General features: G+C 45.2%; 1 protein-coding gene across 3 annotated transcripts in view; it reads left to right on the top strand.

The window, feature by feature from the left end:
• The window catches only part of itprid2 (ITPR interacting domain containing 2), a 46307-nt gene extending 34667 nt beyond the window's left edge, over window positions 1–11640 (top strand). For 2 of the 3 annotated variants that reach the window (XM_057852984.1, XM_057852985.1), the window contains exons 14-20: window positions 659–2680; window positions 2998–3045; window positions 3106–3230; window positions 4164–4272; window positions 5747–5800; window positions 6240–6482; window positions 10539–11640. In XM_057852984.1, coding sequence (XP_057708967.1) covers window positions 659–2680; window positions 2998–3045; window positions 3106–3230; window positions 4164–4272; window positions 5747–5800; window positions 6240–6482; window positions 10539–10619 — 2682 coding nt within the window. In that variant the 3' untranslated portion in view covers window positions 10620–11640. The remainder of the gene's footprint in view (window positions 1–658; window positions 2681–2997; window positions 3046–3105; window positions 3231–4163; window positions 4273–5746; window positions 5801–6239; window positions 6483–10538) is intronic. The other variant, XM_057852986.1, reaches the window with a different exon arrangement.
• The last annotated feature ends 2959 nt before the right edge of the window (window positions 11641–14599 follow it).

Here is a 14599-nt window from a genome sequence, read left to right as displayed (position 1 = left end):
GCAGAATGAACAGGAAAGGCGGGATGAGACGAGACCAGAGTAGGAAAAAAAAAAATGGCGTTCTGCCAAAATGTGCTACAAAAAACAGGGAAAACCACGGTCAGAGGCAGACAAATGAAAAACCAAGGCAAGGATGCAACTCGCAACGAAGGGATATACAAGTGTGTCAAATGGCAGCAAGTCAATATCTCGGCAAGCCGCCTAGGATCGGTTTAAAGACGCTGCCGATGAGCTGGAATTGGGTGCCGGTACGACATCGGGAACTCATCCCACTGCTCTGTAACCAAACAGTCTGACCAGCAGCAGAATGTGACAAAATCATGCCAGTTGTCAAACCAGTTGTGCTTGCTAGCAAGCACAGCTATTTTCCCAGTCCAGTCCAGCCCAACCGCAACATCACCCTGTGCATGTGTTACACTTGTAAAACATGGAGCCCTCCGTAGGTCAAAACATGTACTAAATATTATAGATTTTTACATCAATGGCAATATTTTATGTGTTTCTAATAACACATACTTTAGTAAAAGAGGCTTGTTAGAGCCTACAAGTCTTGAAGTCCATGGTTCACTTTACAACATTCATCTGTTGTACATTCTGAAAATATTTTCAAAATAAGAGCCAAAAATGAAGTTTTTTTTTGTTGATGTTCTGTGTTTAGGTTCAGGTGAGCAGCGACAGCTGTGACAGCGAAACCACAGTCACTTCACACCCCTCTCAGGACGCGGCTACGCCAGTCGCCCTGGACCGACCGTCGTTCAACTTGCCGGACGCCCGGGCCGATGTCTCGGACACCGTTTCGGGGGCCGATGAGTCGGAACCCGCTTCCGGGGCCGAGGAGTCTCCACCGGTCGGTGGAGACGAGAAGTCGGAACTCTCTTCTTGCGAGGTCGAGAACTCTGAACCCGTTTGCGGTTCCGAGGATTCTGAACCGACTTCTGGGGCTCGGGGGTCGGAACCCGCCTCTGGCGCCGACAAATCGGAACGGGCTCGCAAAGTCGAGAGTTCGGAACCGACCGACTCGGAGGTGGCTTCTCGCGTACCCAAGGAGTCCCCTCAAGAACCAGACGGTAGTGTCAAGGAGTCCAACCTGATTTCTGTGGCCCAGGAGTCAAAACCCGCTTCTGGGACCGAGGAGTCAGAACCCGCCACTGGCGTCGAGCAATCGGAACCGACTCGCAGTGCCGAGAGTACTGAACAGACTCGCGAGGCAGAGGATTCGGAGGCGGCTTCTCGTGTGCCCACAGAGTCACAGCAGGAATCGGCTCGCGGGGACAAGGTGTCTGCACCGATTTCTGAGGCCGAGGAGTCGGGACAAGCTTCTTCGCTGGATTGGGAAACGGGCGAGGAAGGCCATATTTCCCAGCTGGTGCCGCAGTACAAGGCCCACCAGCTTCCCAAGAACATTGCGCCAGAAGAACGAGGGCCGAGCGGCGATGGGGCACAACCTCGGGAATTCCCGGAAGAGACTCCGCACGACACCTGTGATGATCCGCCCCCGTCGGTTCCGTCGCCTTTCCGTCTCCCTGCCATGGACTCCCCCGTCCTAAGTGCCCTGAATCGCGTCAAGCAGCGTTTGGGCGACGCGGTCCCGCATCCCAGCAGAAGGCGTCATCGAAGCGGCCTTCCCTTACAGAGATCGTCGTCCCTGCCGTCTTCACTGCTGTTCCCAAGCAAGGTGGTGTCCACTGTCAAAATCCAGTTAGGCGGGGGCCGGGCGTATTTCGGCCAACCCCGCTACTCCTTCCGCTATGTCCAGGAGCCCGACGCTGACCCTGACACCGTCAACCCGTGCTCCTTCGTCTCTGCCCATGTCGTGGAGAAGTCGTCTGATTCTCGCGAACGGGACGGCTCCCCCCATCCCACGGTGCGCTCGTCAGGCTCTCTGAGGTGTGCCAGCCCCCCTGCCGATTGGCCCTGGATCACACAGAGCGTCCCCGATCTCTCTTTCGACCAGCAGCGGTTTGGACACTATCAGAGGGGTGGCACCCCTGATCCGGGACCGGATATCTTCCACTACCCCTGTCCCAGCCCCAGACCGGAGACCCCTATGTCCGCTCCCCACGTCAACCCACCCCCCCTTTACCCCGCTCATCTTCATCCCTACGCCAGTCTCCCCAACCTCGTCCACCCGTACGTGTCCTTCCACCAGCCCCCCGCGACTACGCCCCCCCACTACGCCAGCCTGTGGAGCCTCCCTTCTGGAACTCACGGGCCCCGCTACCACGCCGGCAACTACCACACGGCTTACCATTCCGTTCCCCACAGTCCGTCTTATCCGGGTTATCCCGTTTATGACCCCGGCCCCTTCCCCCCTTTGGCACCGGACCACGTTGCGCACCGGGGCGGCGCCCCGCCGGCTCCGGGCTTCCTTTCGGGCCTCGGCCAAAGTCCCGGCCCTCGCCGCGGCCTCGGGCACGGCCCTCATGTGAGTTCAAATCTGGGTCAGAGCCCCCACCCGGGTGTCGGCCAGGGTTACGGCCCCTACGCCAGTGTCGGCGGTCACGTTCACGGCCCCTACTTGGGGTTCGGCCCAGGTCATAGCCCTTACTCTGGTCCCGGCTGTTGTCCCGGCTCCCACTCGGGCTTTGGCCAAAGTTCCGGTCAGTTGCTGTCTGATACCGAGATGCAGCTGAGGAGGGTTCTGCATGACATCAGAGGAACCGTTCAAAGTCTCAACCAGGTTGGTTCAGAGTCTTCGTTATCCCGATCGGTCAGATGAACTCATTGTCTGCCATTGAATGCGCTAGATGTGAGAGGGATTGGCAGTGAATGAACAAACTTATTTTTTATTTTATTCTGGGATGTAACTAGAGTTTATTTGTGTTTTAATTCATTTTAAATTCAACAAATGAACAAGAACTGACCTGAAATAATTATCAACAGGGAATGACCTACAGGAGTTAACCGACTGACCAGCATGATCAATTGCATGATTTATTAATCAATAATAATAGTTTTTTTTAAATGACCATGTTTTTTTTTTTTGTTACCTCACAGCAACTTAGCGACGTCTCAAGCGCGTCCCCCGAAGCTTCCTCTCAACAGGTGAGCCTTACCCATCGCTGTACCCGTCCCCGCCCCTTTAACCTTTCCCCACCCCCGCAGGCCTTTGCGGAACTTCGGCAGAAGCGACACAGTTTGAGCGTCTTCCGAGCGCAGATGAGCCACCTGGAGACGTCTGTCGGACGCCAGCAAGCGCTGGTCTACAAACACCTGAGCCCCGCCGACAGGTGCGTCTTTATCTATCGACGTTTGCGTGCATAAAAGTGGGCGCGGGAGGGTCAAACATAAAGGTATGATGATGCGCGGAGCTGTTTTTTAGCCAGTGCTTGTTTTTCCCCTCACTCCCTGAATGCACCGAGTCACATGACCAGTCACATTATGCCATCTCGTCAATCACCAGTCACCAAGGCAGCTTATAACAGCGCCTAGGTGATTGGCTAATTGACATAATGTGACTTGTCATTTAATGTGGGGCATTCAGGGACTCTGGGGAAAAACAAGCACTCGCTAAAAATTGGGAATCTTAACCCCTGTTACATGCGAAAAGTTGTTTAAGTGTTAAAATATTGTTGTCTGGAGGGGCCTGGCACCAATCCACTCCCTCCCCCATCACACACCCACCGGACGATTGTCTTCATCGCCCCCACCCCCGTTGGACGGTCCACTTACGGGGTCCCGTTTATGCTCATCTCACCCGGACCCTGTTCACCACTGGTGTACCTTATTCTTTCCGGTGTTTAAAGCTTTAAACTTATATTTATTTGTGATTTTTAATACATAAAGAGGGGAGGGGAAAAACTCTGGCAGACATCTTTTTTTCAAATTTTCTTAAAAACCAAAAGGAAAAACCTATTCTCTTTATTTTTGATAGATATTTTTACTGCAGAAATTTTACGTACATTTTATTTCAGTGACAAAAATGAAATTGTTCAGGGGCCGCAAAAAATAACGCCACGGGCCGGATTTGGCCCCCGGGCTGCCAGTTTGAAACCTGTGTCCTCATGTGTATGTGTGTTTTGCAATATACTGTACATATCAACATATTTGTTTATATGGCTGTTTTTTTTGTGCGTGGGCATGTTTGCTAACGTGCGCGCTGTTTGTTCCCGGCTGTGTTTGTCCTCGACGTGTGGGCGTGTTTGTGGATTGGCGGTGTCAAGGCTGGAAGTGGAGCAGCTGGAGTCTCTGCGCTCGGCTGTCAAAGAAGAACTTCTGGAGTTGGAGCAACAGCTGGAGGAGAAACTTCTGGACATCATGACGCCACGCAAGGCAAACGGGCATTTTTAGGGGATTTTCAATTTGGGGGAACCTGTCAATATTTGTGTCGTTCTTAATGAAAGCAGATGCTAGCTTTGCTTGTACATGCAAAAGCTAGCAAAGCATGAATCGAAAACATGTCTCGGACGGTTGTAACTTTTGACGCCCGTGTACGCTGATGCCAATGACTGCCATCGTACACGTCAGTTCCATTGATAGGAAGCGAGTGACCCTGAAATGTCCCCGAATAAACAGGAAGTGACTTAATGTCAACAGGAAACGACCCTAAAATGCCTCCAAATCAACAGGAAGTGACATAATATCTATCGGAAGTGACCCTGAAATGTCCCCAAATAAACAGGAAGTGACTTCATGTCAACAGGAAGCGACCCTAAAATTCTCCCAAAACAACAGGACGTGACCTGATATCAGCAGGAAGTGATCCCAAAATGTTGCCTAATCAACAGGAAGTAACCCTGAAATCCTCCTAAATCCACAGGAAGTCACCTGATGTCAACAGGAAGTAGCCCTCTAAATTCCCCCAAATCAATAGGACTTGTCCTGATATCAACAGGATGTGACCCTGAAATGTCCCCAAATCAACAGGAAGTGACCCCGAAATGCTCCTAAATCAACAGGACGTGACCTGATATCACCAGGATTTGACCCGATATCAACGGGAAGTGACCCCTAACAGCCCCCAAACCAACAGGACGTGACCCGATGTCAACAGGAAGTGACCCTGGAATGTCCCCAAATCAACAGGAAGTGACCTCATATCAAAAGGAAGCGTCCCAGAAAAGGCCCCAAACCAACAGGACGTGTCCTGATTATTAACGGGATGTGTCCCAATATCAACAGGAAGTGACCTCATGTCAACAGGAAGTGACCCAAAAATGCTCCTAAATCTACAGGAAGTCACCTGATGTCAACAGGAAGTAACCGTCTAAATTACCCCAAATCCACAGGAAGTGACCCCGAATTGTTTCCAAATCAACAGGATGCGGCCTGATATCAACAGGAAGTAACCCTGAAATGCCGCCCAAACAACAGGAAGTGACCTGATTTCAAAAGGAAGTGTCCCAAAAAATGCCACTGAATCAACAGGGCGTGTCCCGATATCAACAGGATGTGACCCTGAAATGTCCACAAATCAACAGGAAGTGATCTCATATCAACAGGAAGTATCGCCGAAATGCCCCCAAATTGACAGGAAATGACCTCATATTAGCAGGAAGTGACCCCGAAATGCTCCTAAATCAACAAGACGTGACCGGACATTAATAGGACGTGACCCGATATCAACAGGAAGTGACCCTGAAATGTCCCCAAATCAACAGGAAGTGACCTTTAAATGCTCCTAAATCGACATGACGTGACATAGTATCAACAGAAATGTCTAATCCATTTGAACAGGGAGGGTTGACACCAAATGTGAATAGCACCCGTATGCTAATTTCTTTTGTTTGTTGTTGGTGCCCGCCAGGTTGCCAGCATGGATAACGTGTCCGCCAACTCAGCACTAAGAGCCATGGAACCGGTCAGTATGCCTACAAAAATGGCTCATTTTATGAACTAGTTTGACTCATTTGGATGCCATTGACAACTATAGACGTCCAATTCATTCAGAAGTCTTATCATCAACATTGTAGATAAGCTCATCGGATTTTATTGTGTCGAATGTGAATGTTGCCCTTACCAAGATGGCCAGCACATAAGGCGCACCTTGTATTTTTGTATCAATGTACAACGTATTAGCCGAGAATGCCCGAGAGTTAAAAGGAAGTGACCTAAAATCAACAGGAAATGATCTGGAAATGTGCTAAAACAAACAGGAAATGACCCAAAATCAACAGGACGTGACCGGTGGCTACCATTAAATTTACGCTCTATCGCTGTCAATGGCAGTCAATGTGATTGACTTACTGTTGCTATTTTGTAGTGTTTAAGTAAGGCTAACAATGCTAACGTACGCGCAGGTGTCCGAGCTCCTGAGGGAGCAGCTGCTCCTCCGCTCGGAGCTGAGCTACGACGAGCGCCCCGGGAGCCCGGCGACGCCGACCCGACCCGCCGTGTACCGGGCGTCCGTCAACATCACCCCGGCGCCGCCCCCTCGCGGCGACGGCCGGAGGGACCGACCAGAGGAAGAGGAGAAGGCGGAGTCGGCGGGCGACGAGGAGGAGGCGCTCGCTGCGGACCACCTGCAGCAGCTCATCACAGAGGTGAGAGGTCAAAATGGCCGTCTGTTGCGTAGAGTAATACAGTATTTTGTCACTACACGATTGCGACGGGATGGCGCGTGTGCAAGTCTGAGTTGCTATAATATTATGATGTTATTGTTGTTATTTATACTATTTTTACATTTTCTTATGAATGAAAAAAAGGGCAACTTTCTGTTGTTTTTGGGGTGTTTGTGGGTCTCTTCCTGTTGACTTTAGGTCAATTTATGATCATTTTGGGGCATTTCCCAGGTCACTTCCTGTTGATTATGGGGCATTTCCCAGGTCACTTCCTGTTGACATTGGGGCAATTCCAGGTCACCTCCTGTGTATCTTGATTACTTAACACACATGGGTACACTTACAGTGGTATGAAAAAGTATCTGAACCTTTTAGAATTTCTCACATTTCTGCATAAAATCACCATCAAATGTAATCTGATCAAAATCACACAAATGAAAAAACTGCCTGCTTTAACTAAAACCACCGAAACATTTACAGGTTTTCATAATTTAATGAGGATAGTATGCAAACAATGACAGAAGGGGGAAAAATAAGTAAGTGAACTATCACATTTAATATTTTGTGCCCCCAACCTATCCTTTGGCAGCAATAACTTCAATCAGACGCTTCCTGTAGCTGCAGATCAGTCTGGCACATCAATCCGGACCCATTCTTCTCTACATGCTGTAGTTGAGTCAGATTTCTGGCATGAATCGCTGTCTTTAGGTCATGCCACAGCATCTCAATGGGGGTTCAAGTCTGGACTTTGACTTGGCCAATCCAGAACGTGTCATTTGTTCTTCTGAAACCATTCTGAAGTTGATTTACTTCTGTGTTTTGGATCATTGTCCTGTTGCAGCATCCATCCTCTTTTTAGCTTCAACTGTCTGACAGATGGCCTCTGCAAAATTTTTGAATCCATTCTTCCATTAATGATTGCAGATTGTCCCGGCCCTGAGGTAGCAAAACAGCCCCAAATCATGATGCTCCCCACACCATGTTTCGGTGGGGATGATGTGTCGGTGTTGCTGTTCTTTTTTTCCTTCACACATGACGTTGTTACTCCCAAACCATTCAACTTTGGTTTCATCAGTCCACAAAATATTTTGCCAATACTTATGTGGAGTGTCCAGGTGCCTTTTTGCGAACATTAAACGAGCAATAATGTTTTTTTTTAGACAGCAGTGGCAGGAGTCCTCCCATGAACACCATTCTTGGACTTATAGTTGATGTGTGCACAAAGATATTGGACTGTGCCAGAGATTTCTGTAAGTCTTTAGCAGACATTCTAGGTTTCTGAGTATTCTGTGCTGAACTCTTGGTGTCATCTTTGGTGGACGGCCACTCCTTGGGAGGGAAGCAACAGTGCCAAACTCTCTCCATTTGTAAACAACTTTTCTGACTGTCGATTGATGAACATATAGACTTTTAGAGATTGTTTTGTATCCTTTCCCAGCTTTATACAAATCAACGATCCTTGATCGCATTAGATGGCTCTTTTGACCGAGCCGTGCTGCAAATGAGACAATGCTTCTCATCAAGACATTTCTTACCAGGTGTGTGTTTTATAGTGGGTGGGGCAGCTTTAAATCACCCATCAGACTGAAAATGTTTGGTAAAAATGGGTTCAATTGTTCTTTCAGTCTCCTTAGGCAGAGGGTTCACTTACTCATTTTCCCCCCTTCTGTCATTCTGTTGAAATATAAAAACCTATAAATGTTCCGGTGGCTTTGGTTAAAGCAAACAGTTTTTTCATCTGTGTGATTTTGACAAAGATCAGACCACATTTGATGGTGATTTTTATAAGGATCAGATACATTTTCATACCACTGTATGTTCAAAACGACACATTTTAACAACAAAAGACGACACAAAACAATTGATGTCCATCTATTCTGATCAATATGTAAATTTAGTAGATTCAATTTGCCAAATTTACCTAGCAAAGTCCGCTAGCTTAAATGCTACAAATGCTAACGTACAGTGGGGCAAATAAGTATTTAGTCAACCACTAATTGTGCAAGTTCTCCCACTTGAAAATATTAGAGAGGCCTGTAATTGTCAACATGGGTAAAACTCAACCACGAGAGACAGAATATGGAGGAAAAAAAAAACTGAAAATCACTTTGTTTGATTTTTAAAGAATTTATTTGCAAATCATGGTGGAAAATAAGTTTTTTGAAAATACCAAAAGTTCATCTCAGTACTTTGTTATATACCCTTTGTTGGCAATAACGGAGGCCAAACGTTTTCTGTCACTCTTCACAAGCTTTTCACACACTGTTGCTGGTATTTTGGCCCACTGCTCCATGCAGATCTCATCTAGAGCAGTGATGTTTTGGGGCTGTCGTTGGGCAACACGGACTTTCAACTCCCTCCAAAGATTTTCGATGGGGTTGAGACTGGATAGGAAGCCACTCCTTTGTTGCCATGGATGTGTGTTTGGGATCATTGTCAGACCCAGCCACGTCTCATCTTCAATGCCCTTGCTGACGGAAGGAGATTTTCACTCAAAATCTCTCGATACATTGCCCCATTCATTCTTTCCTTTACACAGATCAGTCGTCCTGGTCCCTTTGCAAAGCATGATGTTAACACCCCCATGCTTCACAGTGGGCATGGTGTTCTTCGGATGCAATTCAGTATTCTTTCTCCTCCAAACACGAGAACCTGTGTTTCTACCAAAAAGTTCTATTTTGGTTTCATCTGACCATAACACATTCTCCCAGTCCTCTTCTGGATCATCCAAATGCTCTCTAGAGGACCGCAGACGGGCCTGGACGTGTACTGTCTTCAGCAGGGGGACACGTCTGGCAGTGCAGGATTTGAGTCCCTGGCGGTGCATTGTGTTCCTGATAGTAGCCTTTGTTACTGTGGTCCCAGCTCTCTGTAGGTCATTCATTAGGTCCCCCCGTGTGGTTCTGGGGTTTTTGCTCACCGTTCTTATCATTTTGACGCCACGGAGTGAGATCTTGCATGGAGCCCCAGATCGAGATAGCTTATCAGTGGTCTTGTATGTCTTCCATTCTCTAATAATTGCTCCCACAGTTGATTTCTTTACACCAAGCGTTTTACCTATTGCAGATGGTCTTCCAAGCCTGGTGCAGGGCTACAATTTTGTCTCTGGTATCCTTCGACAGCTCTTTGGTCTTGGCCATAGTGGAGTTTGGAGTGTGACAGGTGTCTTTTATACCGATAATGAGTTAAAACAGGTAACGAGTGGAGCCTTGTTAGACCTCGTTAGAAGAAGTTAGACCTCTTTGACAGCCAGAAATCTTGCTTGTCTGTAGGTGACCAAATACTTATTTTCCACTGTAATTTGGAAATACATTCTTTAAAAATGAAACAATGTGATTTTCTGTTTTTTTTTCTACATTCTGTCTCTCATGGTTGAGGTTTACCCATGTTGACAATTACAGGCCTCTAATCTTTTCAAGAAGGAGAACTTGCACAATTGGTGTTGACTAAATACTTATTTGCCCCACTATATTTTCAATTCTCATAGCAAATTGCTCACACGTAACTTCACAATCTGTAGCTGTAACCCTACAAATTACAAATATATACACATAAATACTGCGTATTAGCTGAAACAACTTACAGCCAGATGTGGGCCAAACCAGAGCGCAGCTGTCCTTTTTTCATGTCAGACTAGTGCGTAAGCTCCACTGTCTGTCCAGCCAGACCGGGCGCCGCCACCAGAAGGCTGTGTATCCTCCATCATTAAACAAAATTTGGGACTTTTTGGATAGTTATTTTGAGATTTAAAGGGTTAATTCCGAAAATTCGGGTTACGTCGCAAGCGTAGCAACAGAACTTGTTTGTAACCAGGGGACTATCTGTATATGATGTATTTTTTGTATCTGAGAGAAAGTGACGCAAGTTTCACATGTCCTACCCATTTCGAAGAATGTATTTCCATTGCTGAATCAATCACATTTCGATATATAGCGCCATCACGCAGTTTGGCACGTGCGCCGTCGCAATAGGGTAGTGACAATAATGTCCTGGTGTAAGCGTGCCAATGCTATCTTTGTGATGGATTTTTCACTTTAGATCCGTGAGAACGTCACGCAGGAAGTGCGGCAGGAGATCTTGAAGGAGCTAATGGTGACCACGGGGCCTTCCCGCCCCTAAGCCGCGTTTGGAACACTGTCAGAGAGCAACACTGAATGTCGACTACACTGCCGCGGGAGACCGCAAACCCGAGGAAGGGAAGCTTTTTTTTTTTTTTCCAGCACAAAACATGCTAACAGCTTTTTAACACGACTACTGTGCCAGAACCGAGGAACGCCACTCGTTAGCGAGTAGCGCAAAGAGGATTAGAAGCTTAAAGTACTTCGGCAATACTTTGGTTTTATTTTTAAACTCATTACAAGATCACGTAACAACACAAAGTGTGTCATACGGTGCGTCGTAACATTTACGCGAATAATATCTTTGTGCGCTAAAGTAGCATTAGCTCTTTAGCATTATTTGTTAGCGTGTTGTTCACCAGCATCACGGCGCGCCAAGACATTTTATCGTGTTAGCGTTACATTAAATTCGCAATAAATTTTTTTTAACTCATTGTCTGACGTTGACGGTTAGTGATTAAATCATCGCCCTGACCAACATGGCCGCCCTGAGGCGTTTCCATCAAAGTCAATGGATTGGATTGACATTCAAATGATAACAAGGTTATTTCTTTACCGATTTTTGAAAGATTTGATCATTGTCAAGGCATCTGCTATTACTGACGGCGCTAGACGTCCAATCCTACTTCAAATGGATTGGACGTCTACTAGTTAAAAACCCATTTCAATTCTAAGCAGGAGGATGATTAACGCCACACGATTGGACCGTTATCATTGTCGTCAAGTTGCACTAGCTCTTTAGCATTAGCTGTTAGCGACCTAAGCTGTGATGAAACTGTAAGAGTCGTGTCCATCCGCTCGTTCGACCCATCAACGATAAATTTCACTTTTATGATCCTGCGTCACGTCCTGATGACATCACACCACTTTGTTTCATAATTGTCAATTGTTCTAATCACACCAAATTTGCTTTTAGCGAGCGCTTGCGTGTGTAGCGCGTTTTGTCAATGCAGGGGGGGCTCACTTGCTAGGAATGAGAAATTAATAAAGATGTATTTATTTTCATTAGAACTGACTCATGTCTTCTTTTGGAAAAAGCCATGAGCGAATTCCGCCCTGTAACGAGAGCGGGGGGGGGGGGTTCCTATTGGGCAATTGGGCTTCATCCAATGACTGCGCTCAGCAATAACAGCAACAACTACAACTTGATCAATTTCCAGCGAAATTGTGTAGGGATTGATTTTGAGTCATTTCCTGATAATGTTGGGGCATTCCCATGTCACTTCCCGTTCAATTTACAGTGCTGGCCAAAAGTATTGGCACACCTGCATTTCTGTCAGATAATGCTCAATTTCTCCCAGAAAATGATTGCAATTACAGATGCTTTGGAAGTAATATCTTCATTTATTTTGCTTGGAATTAGGGTTGTTCCGATCATGTTTTTTTGCTCCCGATCGTTTTAGAGTATCTGCCAATCCTGATATTTCCCGATCCGATTGCTTTTTTTTTTTTGCTCCCGATTCAATTCCAATCATTCCCGATAATTTTTCTCGATCATATACATTTTGGCAATGCATTAAGAAAAAAAATGAATAAAACTCGGACGAATATATACATTCAACATACAGTACATAGGTACTGTATTTGTTTATTATGACAATAAATCCTCAAGATGGCATTTACATTATTAACATTCTTTCTGTGAGAGGGATCCACGGACAGAAAGACTTGTCATTCTTAAAGGATACATGTGACATTGTATATTGTGACTAAATATTGCCATCTAGTGTATTTGTTGAGCACCAATTGATATATCTTCTCTGCGTTGGGAAGTAATATAGGTTGTTAAGGAAAAGATCAACCACTACCATTCTTCCCCACATTGCTCCCCACGATATTTCTAAGTGTTGAGAGAGGGATTTTAAGGCTTTAGCCAATTAAAAAGAGGCTCCAATGACTGCCAAAATTCTCTCTACTCATTTTACGCTGCCTGTTAGCTCTATATATAGGAAAAACGACGCCATTATCGATTGAACGCGACAATGCGTGAGTGGGTTCTGCAGCGCATGCCTTAATTGCATTAAATATTTTAACGTGATTGATTTAAAAAAAATTAATTACCGCCGTTTACGCGATAAATTTGATAGCCCTACTTTAAGCCAAAACTAAAGACTCTGGATGAATGTAAGATATTTTGTCGGTAACGTTAAATACAATTTGAAAACGATTTAATTAAAAGATATATATATATATATATATATATATATATATATTAGGGCTGTCAAACGATTAAAACTTTTAATCGAGTTAATTACAGCTTAAAAATTAATTAATCGTAATTCATCGCAATTCAAACCACCATAAAATATGCCATATTTTTCTGTAAATTACATATATTCTGTAAAATACATTGTTGGAATGGAAAGATAAGACACAAGATGGATATATACAGTGGGGAGAACAAGTATTTGATACACTGCCAATGGGAAAATCCATTGGCAGTGTATCAAATACTTGCTCTCCCCACTGTACATTCAACATACGGTACATAAGGACTGTAGTGGGCATTTCACTCTACTGTCATTTAAATCTGTCTATGCTGTCCTCACTCCGAAGCGTCTACTTTTTCCAAAGCTAGACAGCTAGAGAACGACGCCTTAATAATCAGACTTCTTCCTTTTTCATCTGATTTATAAATAAAATAGCCTCAAACCATTGTCCTCTTTAGACCGTCGTAAAACTACAAAAAAAAAAAGTACACAAGCATTGCATTAGCAACAACGTTAGCTTAGCACGCTATACAGGTTCACTAAACATAAACAAAAAGCGTCTCATACAAAAAATATAACATTTCGCTTACTAACATAATATGTACATTCTTTACAACAACCATACTTACAGACAAATCTTGTCCAAGGATCATATAAGCACAAGATTACAACGTAGGCGTCAGCCCGAGACGTCGTGCAGCCGTGTGAACTGGCAAGAAAAAAACTAAACCATGTCGCAAAGCGACCACAAGAGTTCGCTGTTGTGCTGCAGCACAAAAAGCCTTGCTGTAAAACTTACCAAAAGGCAGAATACTGTCTGAGCGGGACATGTGCGTTAATTGCGTCAAATATTTTAACGTGATTAATTAAAAAAATTAATTACCGCGCGTTAACGCGATAATTTTGACAGCCCTAATATATATATATATATATATATATATATATATATTAAAATAAAGGCATGTCCGGTATTTTTTTGCCGATTCCGATACTTTGAAAATGACGTGATCGGACCTGATCGATCGCCATCCCGATCGATCGGGACATCTTTATTTGCAATGAAAAAACACAAAAGAGAATGAAAAAAAAATCATTGAAATCATTCTCGTTTTACAGAAAACTCCAAAAATGGGCCGGACAAAAGTAGTGGTACCCTCAGCCTAATACTTGGTAGCACAACCTGTAGACATAATAACTGCGAACAACTGCTTCCGGTATCCATCAATGAGATTCTTACAATGCTCTGCTGGAATTTTACACCATTCTTCTTTGGCCAACTGCTCCAGGTCTCTGAGATTTGAAGTGTGCCATTTTTAGATCTCTCCACAGGTGTTCTATGGGATTCAGGTCTGGCCACTTTAGAAGTCTCCAGTGCTTTCTCTCAAACCATTTTCTAGTGCTTTTGGGTCATTGTCCTGCTGGGAGACCCAGCTTTCTCAAACTGGACCCTATATTATGCTGCAAAATTTGTTGGTAGACCTCATAATGCCATGCACACGGTCCAGCAGTCCAGTGCCAGAGGTAGCAAAGCAACCCCAAAACATCAGGGAACCTCCGCCATGTTCGATTGTGGGGACCGTGTTCTTTTCTTTAAAGGCCTCCTTTTTTTTCCCCAGTTGATGCGTTTTCCCAAAAAGCTCTACTTTTGTCTCATCTGATCAGTAAGTTTTGGTAAACTCTAGCCTGGCTTTTTTATGTCTCTGGGTCAGAAGTGGGGTCTTCCTGGGTAGAGTCCCTTTTCATTCAGACGCCGACGGATAGTAGGGGTTGA

This window comes from Corythoichthys intestinalis, chromosome 12 (genome assembly GCF_030265065.1).
Source record: "Corythoichthys intestinalis isolate RoL2023-P3 chromosome 12, ASM3026506v1, whole genome shotgun sequence".
Taxonomy (NCBI): Eukaryota; Metazoa; Chordata; class Actinopteri; order Syngnathiformes; family Syngnathidae; genus Corythoichthys; species Corythoichthys intestinalis.
This window is presented reverse-complemented; position numbering and strand designations above follow the sequence as displayed.